The sequence below is a fragment of the Nicotiana attenuata genome, unplaced genomic scaffold (genome assembly GCF_001879085.1).
Source record: "Nicotiana attenuata strain UT unplaced genomic scaffold, NIATTr2, whole genome shotgun sequence".
NCBI lineage: Eukaryota > Viridiplantae > Streptophyta > Magnoliopsida > Solanales > Solanaceae > Nicotiana > Nicotiana attenuata.
This window is the reverse complement of record NW_017670434.1, coordinates 590,503-613,119: the sequence shown is the minus strand read 5'-3', so window position 1 is coordinate 613,119 and position 22,617 is coordinate 590,503. Positions and strand designations below refer to the sequence as shown.

General features: G+C 37.1%; 1 protein-coding gene across 4 annotated transcripts; it reads left to right on the top strand.

Moving 5' to 3' along the window:
- The first annotated feature begins 15,756 nt into the window (after nucleotides 1–15,756).
- Nucleotides 15,757–20,940, top strand: LOC109239349 (WD repeat-containing protein 44-like). 4 transcript variants are annotated; one of them, XM_019405901.1, is made up of 8 exons: nucleotides 15,757–16,038; nucleotides 17,012–18,196; nucleotides 18,286–18,376; nucleotides 18,470–18,627; nucleotides 18,719–18,770; nucleotides 19,621–19,700; nucleotides 19,796–19,889; nucleotides 19,989–20,940. In XM_019405901.1, exons 2-8 carry the CDS (start codon nucleotides 17,042–17,044, stop codon nucleotides 20,534–20,536), a joined length of 2,178 nt encoding a protein of 725 aa, XP_019261446.1. In that variant the 5' UTR covers nucleotides 15,757–16,038; nucleotides 17,012–17,041; the 3' UTR covers nucleotides 20,537–20,940. The 4 variants fall into 4 exon arrangements, with proteins under 4 accessions (XP_019261446.1, XP_019261445.1, XP_019261448.1 ...); XM_019405900.1 differs by having other exon boundaries at nucleotides 15,774–16,038; nucleotides 17,018–18,196; XM_019405903.1 differs by lacking the exon at nucleotides 15,757–16,038 and adding an exon at nucleotides 16,481–16,527 and having other exon boundaries at nucleotides 17,018–18,196.
- Nucleotides 20,941–22,617: the final 1,677 nt, after the last annotated feature.

Genomic DNA, 22,617 nt, shown 5'->3' with positions numbered 1-22,617 from the left:
ACCTAGATCAATTAACTCATATAACCAGTTACGTCACCAGAGATTGGGTTAGGGCTCGAAATTACCTTGAGGGAAAGGTGTTAGGCACCCCTCGAGATCCACAGCGGTGGGTCCCGACCGAACTTAAGTTAAGCGGATTAGTCTTTAAAGGAAATTTAAACAATTTAAAACAAATAGATAATTACTTTAAACAAGAATTAAAGGGGTCCTACGTTTTTTTAGCCTATAGGATCACTTCCATGCAATACTTGGTAACTTTCCCCAAATTGGGGTGTTACGCATAGTATTAGCGCACAGGTCATCATCTCATTTACTACCCGATTACTATCTTTCAATTATTACCTAATGTCACACCTCCTTTTTCTTACTACACCCCGGGGGAGGGTATAATAAAGGGAGTTTTTCCAATTAAAGGACAATCGAAACGGGATTCATTTTATTAAGAGATTCAGAGTCGCCACTTGGGAGATTTATGGTGTCCCAAGTCACCGGTTTGAATCCCAAATCGAGGAAAAGGTTTGACTCTGTTTAACAGTCGCGAACCAGAAATCCGGGTAAGGAATTCTGTTAACGCGGGAGAAGGAGTTAGGCACTCCCGAGTTCCGTGGTTCTAGCACGGTCGCTCAACTGCTATATTTGGCAAAAATCTTATTTTAATGCATGTTTAGCCTATGGTGAAATTTTAAATTATTTACCGCTTTTAATTAATTTTTAAAGAGTATTTAACGTCGTTTAAAAAACATGTTTTTGGATCACGTCACATGAAATGCGCCCGTATCCTCGACACATTTTTTATTCAACATTTTGGGATTTGGATTTGGGTTGCATGAAATGCACACCCGTATTTAGGAAAGTAAGATTATTAAAAAGCGCGCCTAAAGCGACTAACGTGTTATTATCTTTGCGGGAGGCCGTGAAATTCGCTAAACGGCACGCCCCGAATTCTATGTAGTTTAATATAAATTTTTAAAGAGGGGCCACGCAATATATGAGTTTTGTTTGGCGCGGCGCACCTCGTTTTATTTAAAGGCCATCCTAAAGAGACTATTGTTTTCTAGTATGGAATGTCTCTAAAAGGGCCCTAATTGATTGACAATATGGATTGCTATTAGTTAAAGTAATTAAGGACTTTGGGCCTCAAGTTCACACTTGAACAAGAGGCAAACCTCTTAACTCAAGCATGCTACTTAACTAGAAGGCCCAAACCCTATCATTTTATGAGTAACAAATCAATTACTATTTCAGTTCTGGGCCCAAAAAGAGCCCAGTCCACATGAGGCACGCCAAACAGACTTCACGAAGGGGGGCCTCACTTCGAACCCCCAAGGCAGCAATTAGAATTGCACGTTTGAAGCAATTGGATTACACATTGCGATCCAATCTCAGGACTCCATAGATGGTCGCGGAGTACAGTGTTTCAGAAAAGGTTCCAGAGAATTGAAACTGAAATTTAATTATCTTTAAACATGATGCAGAGTGCATTATAATGCCAAATCCTATTTGAAACGAAGACATAATCCAGCAATAGCCTATTCACTAACACCTTCTTACTTACGATCCCACATCATTTGTGACCTTTTGAGCAGAATAGCATAGCACGGTTTCAAGAGTAAACATAACATCTATTAACACATATTCCAGTTGAGAGTTTGACATTCTAACCTATATTTGTTCAACAACATGAGTCAGGAATGAATCCCAAACGCATAAGCTAACTTCAAGCTTAACAGAAACAGATTTAAACATATATGAACCAATTGAATTCTCTAAATTCACAATTTCAAAATTCTAAATTCCGAGCATGCTATACCAAATTCATTACCCAAACTTCTTCATACCCAGATCCTAACTCTAAACTACAAAAGCAGTCAACTAAGATATTCTGGCAGACAATCCTTGTACAATATTTAATAGTTCATTTACATAGCCAAAGTCCAGATGTTTGTCTAAATGGCAGAAAAACAACTCAAGTCATTGAACATGGATTAATAACTTAACATATTCAAAAGGCATGATGATGGCCTACTTATCAGCATGGAAGTTAAAAGTGTAAAAAAAACATAAAGTTAACAGAATCATTTGAACACGACTTCATTCAAATCCAACTTGAATCTCCAACTTTAAATACAAATTCAGTCTGATTCCTACTTGTGACACTTCATACCTTAGCAAAGGGTATGAAGAAATACCTGGAAATTTAAAACAAAACAAGAAGAAGAGGTGATCAGCAATCGAGCAGCAGCAGGAGTAGTGTTTCAGCAACGAGATTGACCCAGAAATGCTCAAGGAAATAGAACCATTTTGAACCAAATCAAAATCCACAATTGCAACACCCAAAACTCAAAATCAGAATACAATTAAACTTGAACCAAAGCCCTTGGATAACAACAAAACTCAACTCATTTTTTCCTCTAGTTATTCGAGAATTCTATTAGAAAATAGGATTCGAAGAATTTCAGAGATCTTTTCTTTCAATGCAACAGTAGATCCTTTTTCTAGCAGCCTCAAATTTCTGATGTTTCTTAGCTCTCTCAATCCTTCTCAGATTTTCAGAATATCTAAAAGCTCTGTATTTTTCTGGATTTTTCAGCTCTTAAAATCTCTCGGTCTCCAATTTTCAGAATGTTCAAGGCTCGTCCCCCCCNNNCCTTTCAAGGCAAGAAAACATGCCTTTATAGGCAAGGCAAGTAGGGCAAACAACAGGTTTTAGTTTTGCACTATACCCCTTCTTGAATTTTTGTTTTAGCCTAAATGCCCCTAGATTTCAGACTTTCTCCCCAAGCTAAACTCTAAAATTCCCTAGAAACCCCTACTAGAAGACTCTATATCAGTTACTAAAAGATTCTTCAAGCTGAACTTCCTAAAACACCCTTTATTTGGATTCTAAATTACCAACCCCCGACCTTGCTACCCTGGTCGAANAAATGAAACTCTAACCTACTTCAAATAAAAATGACGAATCAGAGATCGAACAGGCTTAACCACATAATAGAAGATATGCATATCTAAATAACTTAAACAAAAGTCTAAATACAAAGTCCCTCAAGTGTTCAAACAAGCTAACAATCCACCAGTTTCCAGCAATTTGAAGAATAGCATAAATTCCAAAATATTACTGCTATGCTAAGATGAATAACCTAGGCTAAACACCATTACATTACACTACTGAATTTAAGAATTTAAGCAGAAAAATGACATTGGATGTTTAAAGGAAACAGTCATTCATTCATGAAAGGAACTTCAAGCAATTACAGCCTTCGTGTTTGTAGGTCATCTCTTAGAGAATCAGGGAATACCTGGAATTCGAAAAGGAAGAAGGGGTAAGGATCAGCAAGGCAAAGTAGTAGCAGCAAGTGTTTCAGCAACGAAATCAACCCCAGAGATGATCAGGAGAAATCCATTTAAACCAAATTCGAAACCAAACAATGTCAAAAGAAACCAGCTATCAAAAATCCAACCCAAACTGAACCAAAACACTCCAATACCCAACTGATTCAACTCATTTTAGGCTTCTGATGTTCAGAACTTATTTCAGAATCGAGATTCTTAGGAATTTCCGGAAAATTTCAATAGAATAGTGAAAACTCTTTGTAGTTTCTTAGCCGCCTATGATTCTCTACTTTTAGCCTCTCCCCCCCCCCCCCCACCCCCAAAATCTCATTCTGCCCCAAGTAACAATGCCTTTATAGGCAAGTTACTAGGGCAGCATATGTTAGTTAAACTTTGCACTTTACCCCTTTCTTAATTTTCATTTTTGCCCATTAACCCCTCATTTTCTAACTTGATACCCAAGCTAAACTCTAAAATTCCCTAGAAACCCCTACTAGAAGACTCTATATCAGTTACTAAAAGATTCTTCAAGCTGAACTTCCTAAAACACCCTTTATTTGGATTCTAAATTACCAACCCCCGACCTTGCTACCCTGGTCGAATAAAAATAACCACAGTTAACCAATTGAAAGCTTGGAACATTCAGCTATACCCAAACAACTTTTAATAATCAAAATCAATCAAAACAATCAGATCAGAACATTGATTAAACTAAAAATAAGAGTTAAAGCGGGATAGAATCAAAAGAAAAATGATAGAACCCTAAAATTCTAAATCAACAAATAATACTCAAGAATGAAAAGAAAAACAAGAAAGATAACGAAGTACCTTAGAATTTGATTAGGGCTCGAATGCTGGCACAATTAATTGGACTTAATCGGGCTATAATTGTCCTTAATTATGTGCTTTCATGAGAAAACACCTAATTAAGGGCTATTATAGCCCAAAACCCAAGAATCCCCAATTTTTGCAAAACTAGGGCTCCACCCCGAGTTTTCGATCTGAAATTCGAAACTCTGGAGAAACAATCGAAGGAAAACAAGTGAGAGTTCAAGAGGAGGAGGGTGAGGAGGGTCCAGGGTGTAATTTTGGTACGATTTGGGGGTGGCGCCGCCGTGGGCGGCGGAAGCGGCGACCACTGCTTTGGTTATTCGAGAGGTTTGGAGGGGATTCGAGGCATGGTGTTTGGGGATTTGGAAAGAGGACGTCACGGGGAGTTTATGGTGTAAATTTAAGAGGGATTGGAGAATCGCCGCCGGCGGAGGCGATTTCCGACTGGCGGCGGACAGCGCAAGGCGGCGAGGTTGAGCTGGTCTCTAATGGACCGGTGAGAGAAGGGACCTGGGTGGGGGGGGGGGAGGGTTGGAGGGGGGGTAGGGTTGATTTAGGACAGTTATAGTATTAATTAACCTAAGCTTCCCAGCCGTCCGATCATCAAACCTCGACGGCTGGGATTGATCCTGCTTAAAACGATGTCGTTTCAATTAAGGGGGGGAGACCGGGATCGGGTGCCTTAATGGACTGGGGCCTGGGTGAGGGGGTCGACGGGGCATGGGGTCTGGGGCGGGTATTTTGGGTGCGAATTGGCATTTGGGGCCTAGGAGCTTAAATTGGAGTTAGCCCCANGATCACGTCACATGAAATGCACCCGGATCCTCGATACATTTTATTCAACGTTTTGGAATTTGGATTTGGGTTGCATGAAATGCACACCCGTATTTAGGAAAGTAAGATTATTAAAAAGCGCGCCTAAAGCGACTAACGTGTTATTATCTTTGCGGGAGGCCGTGAAATTCGTTAAACGGCACGTCCCGAATTCTAAGTATATAAATTTTAAAAGAGAGGCCATGCAATTCATGAGTTTTTTTTGGCGTGGCGCACCTCAAATTATTTTAAAGGCCATCCTAAAGAACTATCGTTTTTCTATTAAGCTTTATCTCTAGAAAACCTAATTAATTAACAATATGGATTGCATTTAGTTAAAGTAATTAAGGACTTTGGACCTCAAGTTCAAGTCCACACTTGAACAAGAGGCAAACCTCTTAACTCAAGCATGCTACTTAACTAGAAGGTCCAAACCCTACCTTAATTTCTAAAACCATTAATGAAAAGGAAATATTAGTCTAGGATATTGAAGCTTTGGGCTTAAATTAGGCCCAGGAAAGGCACTTCAAACCTCAACTGCAAAGGCTACTGAACTTGGGCCCAAGGTTCGGCCCAATTTCATCTTCTGATGGGCTTGATTGAAGGACTCAACGTTAAGTCCTTAAAATTAACTAACAATGAGGTTCAACAAAAGAAGAAAAAAAAAAAAATCCTGTATTGAATCCTGTTGCATAACCAGTCATATAACGAACACCCAAACTACCTTTAAAGCCAATATTATTGTTAATTAAACACAAACTTCAGGCTAAATGACTAATTCCAAGGATACCACGTGTATACATACGTGAATCGTACCATGATTTTGGGAGAGTAAAGCAATTAAAGGTTTCATGCCTAAGAGCCATATAACATATGATTTTGGAAATCATTCTTGTGCCTATCAAGAGGTAGTCTTAACTACACTTAATGGACAACACTCCAATACAGCACCAATAGCACTTTAAAATATAAACCAAATTAGAAGCACCAACTGATTGCAGCTACAATCAAACAAATTTCAAGGTTATCTCATCCTAAGATTAGACTAAAAACAATATTGCTCGTTATTGTTACACTTGAACAAATTCTGGATTAGCTAACAAATACACCGGACACCCAAACATGAATATAGAGTCCATTGTTTATCCAAATGCCACATCCAATCATTGTACACATCCAAATTCAAAAAATAAAAGGAAGACTCTAACTAATATCCACTACTTGAAATCCTATTATAGAGCATAAAACAGTAACAAAAGAAAGAGAATCCAGCCTCAAATAGCATCTTCATTTAATGAAACTTCCACTCTTACATAATCAACATTCAAACCCAAATCATGGGCTAAGGAAATACCTAGAAAAGTGAAACAACAGAAGAAGTGAGGGATCAGCCAAGCAATAAGACAACAATCAACCCAGCAGCAACACAACTCAACCAACTCGAATATCAAAACCAAAGGGAGGCAAACACATTTGGACCAGGACCAAAGCAATCCAATTTTGAAAAAAATGCAACCCAAATCAGTATACCAAGGGTGATTTCAACCGAATCCAAACCCAACACCTCTGAATCCGATCTTAGAGCTAAGATTTAATCCATTGTTAAACTGTAAATGAACAAGAATTGCTTCAGATGTAAAGAAATTTTGAGAATCTAAGCAAGGCGGCAGTGGAACAGTATTTTTAGAGGATTTTGCCGCCTGGAGTCTTTTAGTATATTTTTCAGTGCTTAGAATCTGCCTTCAGCCCTAAGTAACAATGCCTTTATAGGCAAGTTACTAAGGCAACTTTAGACCTTCAGTTTTTAACCTTTAGTCCTTTTGAACTTTTATTTTAACTAAGTTATCCCTAAATTCCTGACTTGCTACCCAAGTAATACTATCAAGAATCAGAAATTGCAACTCCAACCCCCACCTAGAAGCTTCTAGGGGCTTCTTATTTCAGTACCACTACGATTTCCTGAGTTGAACTCCCTAAACTACCCCTAATGACCTTGCAAAGTACCTAAGCTACCAAACAGACCTGGGTTTAAACGGCTGGGCCTTTTTGAATTGGGTCATAAATGACTCCAAAAAGCCCAAACTGACTCCCAAATAAACCAACATGAATATCCAAAACCCAAATTCTGACCCAGGCCCTACCACAAACAATTTGACCCTTGATGATTATTAAATCGATTTTGATAAAGATAAAAACCAAGAAGATAAAATTAAACAAAGGAGAATTGACTTTGAGTCTGCTTGAAATACTAACAAGAACAAGGAATTACTCAGAAAAGCAGTAAGAACTAAACGAAACAAATTATCGAACTGAAACCTATTGGACTCGATTTGTGAAGAAAACAATGCTAAACTCAGCAATTGATTAAGCTATTAACAAGCAAATCAAACAGGCCAAACAATCCTAACTAAAACTTATCCAAATTAGCTCAGGTAACCAGAGAGAAAAAGAAGAAGAGAAGATGAAAAGATGCTAAGAAGATAGAAAAATAAACAAAAGAAAGTAGAAGGCTCACCGGCTCGGCTCGAACTCAGGACTGATCTCTGATTTAATCCTCAAACAATGTCATACGCTTGTTCTTGGCCAAGAACGAACGAATGACATTATTTCAAGATCAAACGGACTCCGAACGCTGAAAAGACCTTGAGAGATGTCTTTGCATGAACGGACTAGGCTATGGCTTTTAGGGTTCAAACCAGATTCAAGATTCGACGAGTGTGGTTGTGGTTCGAGGCAAACGGGGTTGAGATTTGGAATGTGTATGTGAAAAGGATTACTTGGTGTTGATTTTGGGGTTAACTGGGGTCAACGCCGCCGGACACGGCGGAGGCGGCGCTAGGGTTTCAATTATTCAAACAGTGTGGGTGAGATTTGAGGGAGACGGGGCATGGATTTGGAACGAGGAGGGAAAGGCGGTCAAGTGGTGTTAATTTGGTGGTCTTTGGGTGATCGCCGCCGGCGGAGGCGATTTCCGGCCGGCGGTGCACGGTGGGAGGCGGTGGCGTTTCAGGTCTCTGATAACAGGTGAGAGACGGAGGTGGGGGTAGGGGGTTCTGAGGGGGCGGGGTTCATTTGGACATTTAAATACTAAGTGACCTAGGCTTCCCAGCCGTCCGATCATCAAACCTCGACGGCTGGGATTGAATCCCCTGATACAACGTCGTTTAGGTGGACCGGGTTGGGGAACAGGTTTGGGCCAATTGGGGCGGGTATTTTGTGCAATTGCATTGGGCTTAGGAGCTTAAATTGAGTTAGCCCAAATCTGATCCTTCTTTTCTTCTTTTTTCATTTCTTTATTTAAAAAAAAAATACCTTTTTTTTTCTTTTTATAAAATGAAAATAAACATCTAAGTTAACTCCTAACACAAATTATCCTACCCCAATAAATTAATTAACTCTAATAATTACCAAATTAAAAAGAAAACCACAAAATTTTAAATTAAATGCAAAAGTAAGATATTTTTTGTGATTTTTTTCTTTTTTATAAAATAACCTAATTACTGATTAATTCCTAAAATGTGAGATTAACTCCTAAATGCAAATGCACATATTTTATATTTTTTCATTAATTAAAGAAGAAATAAAAATGCACAGACAACCGCAAACAATTAACACAAAATGCCACGAAAATCAACAAAATTGCAAGTAATGAAAAGAAATTATTTTATTTTGAATTTATAGGAATAATTCATATAGGGCAAAAAATCACGTGCTCACACCCCTCAGGAGCTGTGGAAATTGCCTCGGAGAAAGACTCTCACACGTTTAGAGTCAATGGGCAGCGATTGAAGTTATATGTAGGTGTGAGTGAACCAAAAGAAGTGACGGAGATCCAATTGACAGAACCTCAAAGGTCGAGCGAGCCTTAAATGCGCTTGTCTGCGTCGCGCCGCGACGTTAAATCAGGCGCTGGATGGGAGGCAACCCATTGATTTATTGTAATCGTCGTGCCACGACTTAACTAAGGCGCTGGTTGGGAGGCAACCCACAAGGAATCTGAGTATTTAGCCCAGAGTCGAACCCACAAGGAATTAACCTATCAATTACTTTCGTTAGACTTACTAAATTCCACGGAATCAACTTCCCAAACGTTGTGAATAACAATTGATGGTATTTCTACTAACTACGAATGACAGTAAATAAACAGCTGAGAACTAACTATGATTAAGTTGTAAACAATTAAGAGAAGGTTCTAAGGTTATGATTTCCCCTATTGATGGAATCCCTTCCGGTTATGCTTCACATAGAATCACCAAATCATCTCTATCAATCATGAGCACTCCTCTTACCGTAAGTCTCTCCCGAGTAATTACGATAATTTACTGGACGCTCTCTCTCGAGTTACGCTAGCTGGCTTTGTTTATTACAGCTCACTTTAGATTGCACCCAAGGCTTCGTTATCCCTAATCCCGCCTTTAAACCCGCAGTTATAGATCCCTCTTATACTTTGGGAGTGGTGTTGTTCAACAATTGACCTAAATATGCACTCTCTCCCAAGTTATGCACACTAAATAGGCACAGCTTATTGAGGATCTTGTCAATTAACTACAACAAGCACGTAGTTGAACAAATAGAGATTAAACTGGCAAACTATATTAACATAATCAAGAAGTTCATCATTCAATAGGTTCCATCAAAACCCTAGACAAAAGAATTAGCTACTCATGCTAGTGTTCATCACAACAATATTCAAATTCATTACAAATCGTAAATACAAAAGGAAGAAAGGAAGAACTCGATGTTGAATTATCCTCCCTGCCTCTTGCCTCTCTTTTTCTTGCACTAAACTATGAAAACCATGATAATCAATCCTTGGGCGAGCTTGACCTTCTATAGGTTAAGTGAATTTACCCCCCAGACTTCCAAGTTTACCCCTGAAAATTAATGTTCCGGAACTGGGCTAGCGCGACCGCGCTAGTGGGCGCGCTAATGGCCGCGCTAGTAGCCTACCATTCTGTTTCAACCATCTGGACTAGCGCGGTCGCGCTAGTGGACGCGCTAGTCCAGGCCTTTATTTCATCGATTCTTTTTCTCGTCTTCTCGCGTACTCGGCTCCTAGGGGTTTTTCTTGCTTCAACGTAGCTCCAATCACAACTTTAAGGCCTCATACAAGCTCCTCACTCCTGCAACGTGCGAAATTCACAATTAGAGCCCATTTTTCATCATTTAACTATATTATAACATTGAACCATAATCAAGCTGGGGCATAAACAATCACCAAATTACATAAATCTAGCCTATTATCAGATATCATCCTTTCATCTTTAACAAAAGGTTTCGGCCAGGGGCGGATCCACGGTATAAAACGTGGTTCATCTTTATCATCCTTTCGTGAACCCGTGGTCCTTGGGTTAAAGTATATGTATGATGTACATAATTTGGCAAAAATACTTATACATATTTGATGAAACTTATGGTCAAACGAGGCAAAGTAGTTCATTGGTTTTGGCCCCTTATTTACAGCCTTGCCTAAGGTCAAGGCATCAAATCCCCTACCAATGTTATTGTTTCATATTTTTCTTAAGTATTTCTTTTCTTTCTATTTCTACTAACGAAAATTCCATTTTTATTCTTTAAATCACCAAAGCAATCAATTCCCAACTTCTCAGTTCCCACACGCCTAGAATTTATTCGATTTTCCCATCCTGGAATGGTGCACCCATCTTCCAGAAATTCTAGATCCGCCTTTGGTTTCGGCCGCTTTCACCCTTTAACATATGCTAAATCGTATAATGATCTAAATTGAAAACTTAAGGTTATTCCAAAAAAAAAAAAAATACACATGTCTTACTTAGATTTATTTGGAATAAATATCAGATAAGTTTTTACTAGAGTTTTGAACTCACCTTTCACCTATTAATTTAAAATTTTGAGTTTTATATTCAAACTCTTTAACATGTTATCAGAGTGGATAATTGCCGTGACGGATCCAGCATTTTAAAGTTATGAGTGCTCGCCTATAAAAAATTCGATAGAAGAGAAAAACAGAGTTTAGTTGCGGGTGCTCACTCAATATTTATTTAAATATTTTTATAATTACATATGCAAATTTATTAAATCGGGTCAAAAGTAATGGTTGCTCAAGCACCCACATGTGTCATGTAAATCCGCCACCGGATAATTTGTAGGTTTATTATCAATTATCATACGGTAAATCTCTCTCTCGCTCGCTTTTTTTTTTTTTATTATTTTAAATCAAATTAAGAATAAATCAATCGACCTTGATGTAAAGTAGCTGACAAATGAAAGGTCATAATATGCATTATTTTGACGAATTATAGGGGCCACAATTTCATTCTTTTTTCTCTGGAATTTTCTTAAAGAATACCGTCCTGACAAATAACAATATGAAAACAAAAAAAAAAAAAAAAAAAAAAAAGAAGAAGAAAGAAAGCGATGTACAGAATGGAAGAATATGACATTACTGTTACGTCCTTTTATTGTTTGGTCAACAGTTAACTTTGCTTGGATTACTGTTAAGCTAATTTTCAATGCTTTGACATTTATTTGACTAGATATATTTTTTTTCCATCTAGCTGAATTGTGGTAGACAAAATTATATTATTCAATATTTATGTTGGTGAAAATATGAAAAATTTAATAAAATATTTAATATGCGTGTAAATTGGCTGAACACATGATAAAGTATTACTTTTATTGTTACTATTATTCAATTTATAATTTTTGTGTGCATGACAAGTTTTAAGAAAATATCTACGGATAAAAAAATCACAGACATTTCAAATCGGAGTTTTTAGAAGTTTATAAAGAGGAAATAACTTCCATCGTCAACATGACATGTTTTAAAAGGCGTTTTCGGGGCGAGCTCACCAAAAACGTCCTGAGGCGATGATGTGGGGCGAAAGTCTCAAGAGGCGTATGTTCGGACGTACGCCCGGGCGTTTGAGACGCATTTTTTAGTAAGGCTTAAGCCCTAGAGACTTTTTCAAATTAAAAATTAAATTTTTTGAATAAGTCATTCATATAATACCCAAATTCTCAAAAGTCAGCTTAGTAATTACTCAAAAGTTATAAAAAGGAAATGAAATGTATTAAATTTAAAAGTCAAGACCTTTTTTTATTGATTGAAGCCCTAATTCATGGTCTTTCCCAATTCTTTATCTTGTCCGTTAGTCTGCTAATATCTGCCAAAAGCAACAAATATTCAATTTTTTCCTTTACAAATATAAAGAGAACTACATTCTCCTTCATAGCAGCAAGTTCAAAGTTCAAATTGCAGGTTAGTCATCCTTTTTGTTCCTACATGTAGAATACTTTATTCTTTTCGACTCATGTTACTTGTGCTTCTAAGTAGCGTATAATAGATTATTTTGAATAATTTTTTGTGGGGATAGAGCGCACGCGCGCTCACACACACACACACACACATATATAGTTTTCTTCAATTTTTATGCAATTTTACCTGTTTATAAATATTTATTGTAATTATAAAGTATTAAAAATTAAATATCTATGGGGTTTACGCCCCGTGCCACAGGGCTTACGCCTCGCTAAGACATATACAAAACGCCCCGCCTTACGTCACGCCTTTTAAAACACTGAGCATGACAATATAAACTTTATTATTTAATGTACAATAATGTACAATAAATCTAACTGATTAATTTATCAGAAAGTAGGTATGAGACAAAAGGTTGGATACACCAAATCCTACCGAACATATTTAATTTATAAATAGTGGTATTCTTAATACAATTTTTAAAAATGTGAATTTTACTTTAAGAAATGTAAGGAACAACATATAGATTAACATTTTTTCCGCACGTATATAACAACATTAATAGTTAAATAATTTGGGAAAAAATTCACATAAAAATAATTGAGCTCTCTGCTTTTTAATTTTATAGCTCATATTTCAATTTACAACCAACTAGCCCAAAAATAATAGGCTAAGATTCAATATCCAACTCCAATAGGTTCTAGAAATTACTATTTAATTTTTAAAAAGATTGCTCAAGCTTTTAAGTTAATTTTTGAATCAGTAACTTTGACTCAAATATTAGGTCAACAAACCTAATCCATTTGAATGGTGAAAATTAAATTTTTAACAAGCTTAAACATGTGGGTTTAAATTTCGAATTTGATTTTGTGAGAAATTTGGAGTGGGTGTTATTTAGACTTGTTAGAAATAGTATAAGGAGGTTGTATATAAACTTTGAAGACATTTAATGGAGATTTGGACAAGTTTTGAACAAGAATTGCAACTGAAAATCGTGGAAGAAGTTCGTCTACAGTAGGGGTGGGCATCGGTCGGTTCGGTTCGGTTATGAATATTATCGGTTTTGCCTATCGGTTATCGGTTTACAAATATCATAACCCGATAACCAAACCGATATGATATTGGTTATCGGTTATCGATCATTATCGGTTCGGTTATCGATTTACCCGATAAGATAAAACAACTAAAACAAGTTCGCAATGTATAAAATAGTTTCGGTATAAAACTGTTTGCTAAAACAGTTTTATAATATTTTAAGAACTGTTTTGCTAAAACTCTTTTCAGAACTGTTCTATTTCAAAAGAATTTAAATTTACTGCAATATCCAATAAAATAAACATTAACCAAAGTTTCTATCTTTCATTCTTCAACCCAAAAAATATAAACAAAAATCCCAATATCAGTCAGTGACGAAAAAACAAAATATCAGTCATATTTTTACTTCGACACTTTCTGCAAATACAAGGGATCTAAATGAATAAGAAATACACGACAAATCTCACTTCAGCTTTCAAACATACTAAGAAAAATTCAGAGCCAGAATGCTTTTAAACAAACTAAGAGAAAGATGAAGATGAAGCAACTAAAAACTTACACGAAGAATCAAGATGAAGCTGAAGAATGCGGCTGAGAAATGCGACTGAAGAGTAAAGAAGATGCAACTGAAGAATCTGATGGATCCGAGTAATGAAGTGAAGATGCGACTGAAGAGTGAAAGAAAGAAGCTGAGAAATGCGACTGACGCCGGCCTAAGTCTTGACAGGCTGACTGGTGAGGGCGTGAGGCGGAGAAACTGAGAAAGAATAGGGAAATCAAAGAGTGAACTATGAAGTATGAATTATGAAACCCTAGTATGTATATACTTAAGGGTAAACTAGTAAATTAGTTAATCCTTATTGGGTTATCGGTTTTACCAAATAACAGAATTGCCAAATCGAGCCCGAACCGATAACCCAATAAAATTTTTTTTAAGCCGTTACCGAACCGTTAACCCAATAATCCAATACCGATAACCCAATAAATAATTAACGGTTCGGGTTATCGGTTTTACCCGATATATGCCCACCCCTAGTCTACAGACGCTTGTATAAAGGTGTATAAAATTGTATAAGATGTGTTTATACACTCATATACACTATCATACAAGATTATACATAATTATACAAAAATTGACTTCGTCTTCTTCCTTACGTCTTTTCTAAAATTTAACTCAAATCTTGCTCAAATCTACTCCAAATCACTTCAAATTTAAATTTTGAAATCCTTTTGATATTTTCAATCAATTGGAACAACACCCAATACAAACAACTAACAAACTCAAAATATCCTATTTTCGAAAGCAAAGCTTTGAATGGCCTTCAATGGTGGACTTCTACTCTTCAATTTTCTTACATTGCAACCAGGTGACACAGGGTAAGAAGCAGCAATGGCGGACGACCCTTTGAGGCATATGTAGGAGATGTGAGAAGAAGAGAGAGTGAAAGCAATGGTTGTGAGAACACATATTTAACTCCATAGCTTTTAGAAACATTGGTTGTAAGAACACAAGTTTTGAATTTGCTACTGCTTTCAAAATATGTACAATATGAATTAGGTGGAGTTAAATTTAAAAATATGGTATTATGGTGTGAAGTCATGTGTATTTTCTTATAATTCTTTCAATAATTTGAGATGTCATAAAAATGATAGTTTAATCCTTGTATAGTTACACGAATCTTATCATCTTTTTTATTAGCATCATTATCTCGTATAACAGAGCAAGTATTATGTACTTTTTCCATTTTAATTTATGCAGTCACTCTTATTTTTTAACCATTTAAAAAAATAACTATTTATATTTTAAAAAAATTATAATTTTAAACTAATGTAAATTTTGATACGCAGAATCTATTTTTTTTTTCTTAAACACTTTGTTCAGTTAAATGCAACAACAAAAATAACAACAACAACAACCCAGTAAAATTTTATAAGTGGGGTCTCGGGAGGGTAGAGTGTATGCAGACCTTACCCCGATCCCAAGGGGGTAGAGAGACTGTTTCCGATAGACCCTCGGCTCAAGGCTACGAAAAAAATAATATATCAGTACCATCAACAAAAATCTTAGAAATAATAACAACATCATAAGTACCGTAAAACGGATGAAAAACAGTAACAATAACACGTAAGTAAGGCTCGGTACTATGAAAAGTAAAAAAATAATGTGGACACAACAATAACCACTAGTAGTCTAGACACAACCTTATCGGACTAGTCTCTCACCCGGTATAAAGTAGAAAAGAGCACTACTACCTCCTAACCTACAACCCTAATGCTCGAACTCCACACCTTCCTACCAAAGGTCATGTCCTCGGAAAACTGAAGCCAAATTAAATGCAATAATACAAATTAAAATTTAGAGACTATATATATTACGAAAAAAAGGAGCATTTAATTTGGTGGAAATTAACAGACATGACACGAATCGTTACAACCGTTAGTTGGACGGACACAACAAAGGCGGGGGAGGGTAAAACCGTCAACATAAATTACAAAATTTGTCTGTCCACTCCATTGAAAGTGAAAGCCACAATTTTCAGACATTAAGCTTTTTCTTCGAAATCTTCAATTTTTATTTTACTTCATATCTTTGGGATCATTTCCCATTTTTCCTGGGATTTTGTCTTTTTATCTTGGTATATTTAGTTTTAATCCATTTTTTTTAAAGAATTGTTTGACTTCAGTCCACTTTGTTCTCAAGTCTCCATTTCATTTATTGGATGCTAAAGATCATTTTTTTGTGAAATAGTTTCTGGTGGTCTTTCATAATTTCATGGAAATTAATTAAGGTAAGCAAAATCTTTTCTTTTTTAACTGATAATAGTGAATTATTGTTACTTGAATTTGTATAACTGTATAAGCATGTTTATTTTAGTTTTTCTGTTGATTATGTACAATTGATTACTGTTCTTTTTTATATTAACTTGGTTGCTTAGTTACCCTTTTGAAAGATCTGTTTTTTTTTTTTCATAATTGGGGATTTTTATGCTCAATTCTTGATCATATTGGAATTTTTGAGTTTAAAGTCTCCTCCTTTATGTTAATTGAGGGGTTTTTGATACTCAATACTTTATCATATAGGAATTTTGGACTTAAAGTTTCCTCCTTTTTGTTAATTAGGGGTTTTTGATGCTCAATTCTTGATCATATGGGAATTTTGGACCTCAAAGTTTCCTCCTCTTTTGTTAATTGGGGGGTTTTGATGCTCAATTCTTGATTATTTGTAACCAGAATGTCATGGTTCGAGCCGTGGAAGCAGTCTCTGGCATAAATATAGGGTAAGGCCGCTTACAATACGACTCTTGTAGTCCGACCCTTCATCGAACCCCGCACATAACGGGAGCTTAGTGCACCGGGCTGCCTTTTAGTTCTTGATTATTTGGTATTTTAGACTTCAAAGTTTTCTCCTTTTTGTTGTTGATGGGAATTTCTTGTGGGATTGGTGGTGTGAATTGGAGAAATGGGTTGGTTTTCTAAGTGATCTTTCCTGTTTGATTTACTTTTTTTTTTCTTGCTTTTGAAGTCTATTTCTGATTTGTGAATTGTTTGACTTCAGTCCACTTGGTTCTCTGTCTCCATTTCATCTAGTGAATGCTAAAATATCGGTTTTTAGACTTTAAAGTTTTCTCCTTTTTGTTGTTGATGGGGCGAATTGAAGAAGCGGGCTGGTTTTTAAAGTGATATTTCCTGTTTGATTGACAATATAAAATTTATCTTGCTTTTGAAGTCTGCTTCTGATTTGATTTTATGTTCTTTTCGAAGGAGTAGTTTGAGGGTTGAATTTGAATAAAGATGGGAACTTACAGTGAGACTGAAGAAGATAGTTTTTTTGATATACGCGATGAGATTAGTTCTCTCTCCGATTTGGGTTCGGATTGTTCTGATGCTTGTACTCGTAATGAGATTGTTGACTGTGCTTTAGGATATGAATTTTGGACTCAGGATCCTGAAAGTGTTGATGAACGCCGCAATAGATTCTTGAAATGGATGGGTTTGAACTCGAATAGTGACAGACGTGATGGACTTGAAATGAGTGATGTATGCTCTGATGGAAGCAAGACGAATGCCGATAGAATTAGGAGTGGCAATGAGACTGTGCTCGCAAACTCAGATTCTGAAGGCAATTTTTTCTCTGGTCGATCTTCCCAATCAAATGAAGCTTTGGAATTGGAGAAGGATTCCGTAGAGGATCCAATGTGTTGGAAAATTAGGAATCTGGACAACGGATCAGAGTTTGTTGCGGATGAGTTTGGCCAGGATGGGATGCTTAGCCGATTACGTGAAGTAGGTACAAACAGGCTATTCACTATTCAAGAGTTTCAGAGAAATCTTGGCTCATCGGCTTTGATTCAGCAATTGCTGCACAGAGATATTAAGGGATTTAATATGGTTGATACAAAGTCGAAAATCAGAAGTTTGCTTCAAAAACTCACAATTTCCACCCGACATAAAGAGAGGACAAAGGGAGTCCAATCTACTACCAGTGAGTTCAATTTAAAGTCAGGGGTTCGTACTCAAAGAGTTCGGGTCCACTCCAGTAAGAAGGAGTCAAAAGAACTGTCCTCGCTTTACACGGGCCAAGAGTTCCTAGCACACGAAGGCTCTATCATAACAATGAAGTTCAGTCCTTGTGGCCAATACCTGGCAAGTGCGGGCAAAGATGGCACGGTGCGCATTTGGCGAGTGACCGAAGATGATATTCCTAAAGACTTCAAGGTTCAAGATATTGACCCCTCTTGTTTATACTTCTCGTTGAATCATCTGTCCAAATTAGTTTCTCTCAATGACTATAAAGAAAAGATCAACGGGATGAAAATGATGAGAAAATCATCCGAATCTGCTTGTGTTGTCCTGCCACCAAAGTTATTCCGGATAATGGAGAAACCACTGCACGAGTTCCATGGGCATACGGGTGAAGTCTTGGCCCTTTCATGGTCCAAAAATGGGGTCAGTATAATAACTCGCTGGTTTAAGCTTCTAATATCTTTTATGGTTTTCATAAGCTGTAATTCATGTGAGGATATCGTTTTCTGCAGTATCTGCTTTCATCTTCTGTTGATAAAACAGCTCGTCTCTGGCAAGTAGGAAATGATAAATGCCTTGGCGTTTACTCGCATAATAATTATGGTGAGCCTGTTTCTACTCTTCTTACCGAAGTATTTTTCTGAATTTACTGGTTGATCACCTCATACATGTTTTAATTTCATATTTCTGATGCAGTCACTTGTGTAGAATTCAATCCTATGGATGATAATTATTTCATTAGTGGCTCGATAGATGGGAAAATACGACTATGGGACGTGCACGGTTATCGAGTAATTGATTGGACTGATGTAAAAGAAATAGTGACTGCTGTTTGTTATTGTCCTGATGGAAAGGTTTGATTGCCTTGTTTTTTTAAACCTTTTTAAAGATGGTACTTGATTTTAAATGGAACTTATTTAAGTTTGCTGCTTGTGACTGCTGCAGGGGGGTGTTGTGGGATACATGGATGGAAATTGCCGATTTTATGATGTAGTAGGTATGGAAGCTTGTCTGTTTTCTTACCCCTTTTTCTGGCTCTTTTCATTTTTCTCGTTGTCGTTCAGATAAATGTTTTCTATATTAACTCGAAGAATAGAACAATTCTGGGAAATTCTGGGAATTAATTATGCTGAATTGCGGGAGTAGGTTATCATGGTAGAAAAGCATATAATCATGCAGTTTAATTGTCTGACTCGAAGAATAGAACCTCTTTTGGTTTTGTTTTTTGGGACAAGCTTAATTCCTAGCGAACACATTCCATCTCTTAATTATTACCCCCGCCCCTTTCTCTCTCGAGGGGGCTGGGGGAGAGGCATAAATCATTAATTTAGAACCCAATAACTTAAAAAGATTAGAATTCCGAACCCATAAGCTTCAAATCCCGGCTCCACCTCTGTGTAGTAATATTCTGCTATGATATATGGATAACACGAAGTTACTGGAAAGAGCCTAATGCAGATTGGTATTGCAGTTTTCTGTTAGTCTATTGGTTGGGTGAGGAGGGGTTGAGAATGTTGGTAAATCATACGACTCGAAGTCATCTCCGGCTTGTGTTTCATGGTTTTAGACATTTGTTCTCTCTCTCTCTCTCTCTCATTCCATGGTAGTAGAAGATTTGGCACGGACTCCAAACTGTCCAAACTATAGGTTATGAGATGAAAAGTATTATCTTCCTTTATTACAAGTTTTAACCAACCTTGTGCATTAAACATACATGCGTGCAAACTACTTAACAAAAGAAATCACATTTGGAAATGCTGGACGCATTTTACTTTTTACGCTACAGCTGTGTCAGTTGTAAGCAGCTGATACTTTTCACGTTAATGGACTCTCATTTCTTTGGTTAGGTAATCGTTTGCAGATGGGCTCGAAGGTAAGCCTACAAGGAAAGAAGAAGATTACTAACAAGAGAGTAACTGGATTTCAGGTAACTATTCGTTTTCTTTTCCTTAAATTTCACAAGAATGATCTCTTGTACTGATATTATGCGCTTGAGAACTAATGTAAACTTTCATCATACAGTACTGCCCAAACGACTCAAGCAAAGTCATGGTTACTTCTGCTGATTCACAAGTTCGAATACTTTCTGGATCCAACGTCATCTGTAAATTCAAAGGTGTGTTGGTTAACTCCAAGCATAAGGTGTTTGGAGTTATTCCCATTCTAATTTAATAGTCGGTAGATTTTCTCAAAGTGTTGTCTGCTGCATGTCCAGGAACTCAAAATTTGGGTAGTCAATGTCCTGCATCATTCACTTCCGATGGGAAACACATTCTCGCGGTTACTGAGGATTCAAATGTTTATATCTGGAACTATAGTTATGAGGACGGGACAACTAGCCAAGCAAAGAAAGTCCGGTCATCTGAGAGTTTCCTTTCCCAAAATGCATCGGTTACAATACCATGGTGTGGCTTTAAAACCAATCCAGGGACACTACCACCAGGAAGTGTTTTAGCAAATGGTGATGTCAACGAGAACTCGCAGCCAAAGACTTCATCTTTACAAGATTGCTTCTCCTTGGGACGTGCGTCTTTCTTAGATTCTATATTGAAGGGCTCTCCAACGTGGCCGGAGGAGAAATTGCCGGACTCAAGTCCAGCAAATGCATCCCCTTCTATATCTAAATCTGAATACAAGATCTTGAAGAGCGCTTGGCAAAGTGCACTGAGTTCGAGCCATTTGTGGGGTCTTGTGGTTGTCACAGCCGGATGGGACGGATGCATTAGAACATTCCTCAACTATGGGTTGCCGCTTCGTTTATGAGATTCTTGCCACCAGGGCTTTGGTATAGTGGATAGGCGCACATTACGAGTTTCAACCATGTTGCAGACAAAAGCCTGGTACTATCCACCAAGTTGCGAACCATGCGCAGCCGCGCCCCCGGCCACCAAAAAATATATTGTATCAAATAGGTTACTAAATTAGATTGTGCAAGGGTATACTAGTAGATATATGTAAAATCTAGCCAAATGTATCATAGGAGCTGGATTTTACGTAGTTGTCATTATTCACACATGAAAGTTCATAGTATAAAGTACAAACATTATTTCATTTGTGCAGTTGATATATTCTTAGGTCAGAGGTCAATGATGTGATCAAGAATCATGAATAAGTTCCCCACTTTGATGAGAAATTTATGTCAGAAATACCAATTTCTTTTATGATGACTTGTGGATAGCAAAATGATTTGGTTCTATGTCAAATCTGTAAAAGTAAAGTTGTCCTAACATAACTTCCCTAAATTATGTGGACTATTTAAAACTTAGGAGTATAATGACAAATTCATCAATGATTAACCAATTGGTTTGGTACAAATTTTGGCCCACAAGAATTCCTTTTACGAAAAACGAAAAGGTGGGGGTGGGGCTTTTGCGGGGTGCAAGGGAGGGGCGGAGGGGTGCAGAAAAACGAAAAAAATAGAAATTTGAAATTAAAAAAAAAAGTAAAAAATTTTTTTTGCGGGGGGAGGGGAAGGTAGCAGAGTGGGTGGTGACGGAAAAAAACTGAAATTTGAAAAAAAAAAAAGAAGCCTTTTTGGAGGGAGATGGGTAGGGTGGGTAGGCATGGGGTGGGGTTTGGTGGTTGGGTGTGGGGGTGTGGGGTTGGTGAGGGTTGGGAATAGGGGGGAAGGTTGAGAAAGAGTTTTGGAAAATATTTTCCCTTCTCTTGATAAGGAAAATATTTTTCTCCAATTAGAGGAAAATGAGTTCATAAGGAAAATGTTTTCCAAAATATTTAAGCCAACCAAATATGGAAAAATTGAAAAATATTTTCCGGAAAATGTTTTCCTTCCTACCAAACACACCCTTAGAGCTTATGGGTTCGAGGTTCTAGTCCTTTTAAGTTACTAGGTTCTAAATTGAATAATTTTTACATATTCATTGAATTTCTTAAGACAAATACCTAATCTGGATCAAAGTGACTGGGTTCAGCCGAACCCGTAATCGATGGGCTAGCTCCGCCTCTGCCTTGCTTCTTCCATGGCACACTCCTCTTCCCGTCGAGCCCCTTTTTTCCTCGGTCAGTACAAACAAAATGTAGGGCTGGTAGGTAATGTCAGGTCAAGTGATAGTAAGATTATCTAAGTTTTCCCATAAGCATCTGATGCCTGCATCATCCAAGGGTTCTTTTCTCTTTTCTTCAAGCTTATGATTTTCTTCTCCAACAATTTATCAGACTCACTAAGTCGGGATCTGCCCTCCCTCTCTATCTATCCAAGGGATGGAAGGGCAGAGGCCTTTGGTATCCCCTCCAGTCAAGAACTGGTCCTTTGATTAATTAATATTTCTTTTTGATTGACCTCCTCTTTTCTTTAATTCATAGGCGCAGGAGGTCAAACTTTTAATTGTTGTGAAAGTTACTGTATATGGAATACCATAAGAATAGATATATTACTATTACTTGAATAAGACTAACTAATGATAGATTCAAACTTATAAAACATATCAAATGAGATTATAAATTACTACTACGAATTCATATGTATCTTTTATATGGTTGCAATTTCATTTACGAGCTTTCGATTCTAAGGTTCTCTCTAGTATTACATGAAGTATTAAATTCACACGTATCAGTTACATTTGGGCACTGCATATTGATGATTCAGCACAATATATATTGTCTTGGGGACCTAGTATTATCAAATTTGACATGACCAAGATCAAAGAGGAAATGTGGAATTCACACTTTCCTTTTTTACTTTCTCACGCTTTAACTATTTGATATTCGAAAGACACAACTTCGACTTCATCTCCGCGTCGAGTAGGTCCATCAAAGGAAGGGAAGCATTCGCTAATAATTGAAAGATTTTTTATTCACAAGACATTGAACTCGAGACTAAAGGT

Coding starts and splice junctions, on each gene's coding strand:
- LOC109239349 (XM_019405901.1), top strand. CDS start 17,042: ATGGGAACTTACAGTGAGACTGAAGAAGATAGTTTTTTTGATATACGC. Junction 18,377..18,469: donor TTACTCGCATAATAATTATG/GTGAGCCTGTTT, acceptor TTTCTGATGCAG/TCACTTGTGTAGAATTCAAT. Junction 18,771..19,620: donor CCGATTTTATGATGTAGTAG/GTATGGAAGCTT, acceptor TTCTTTGGTTAG/GTAATCGTTTGCAGATGGGC.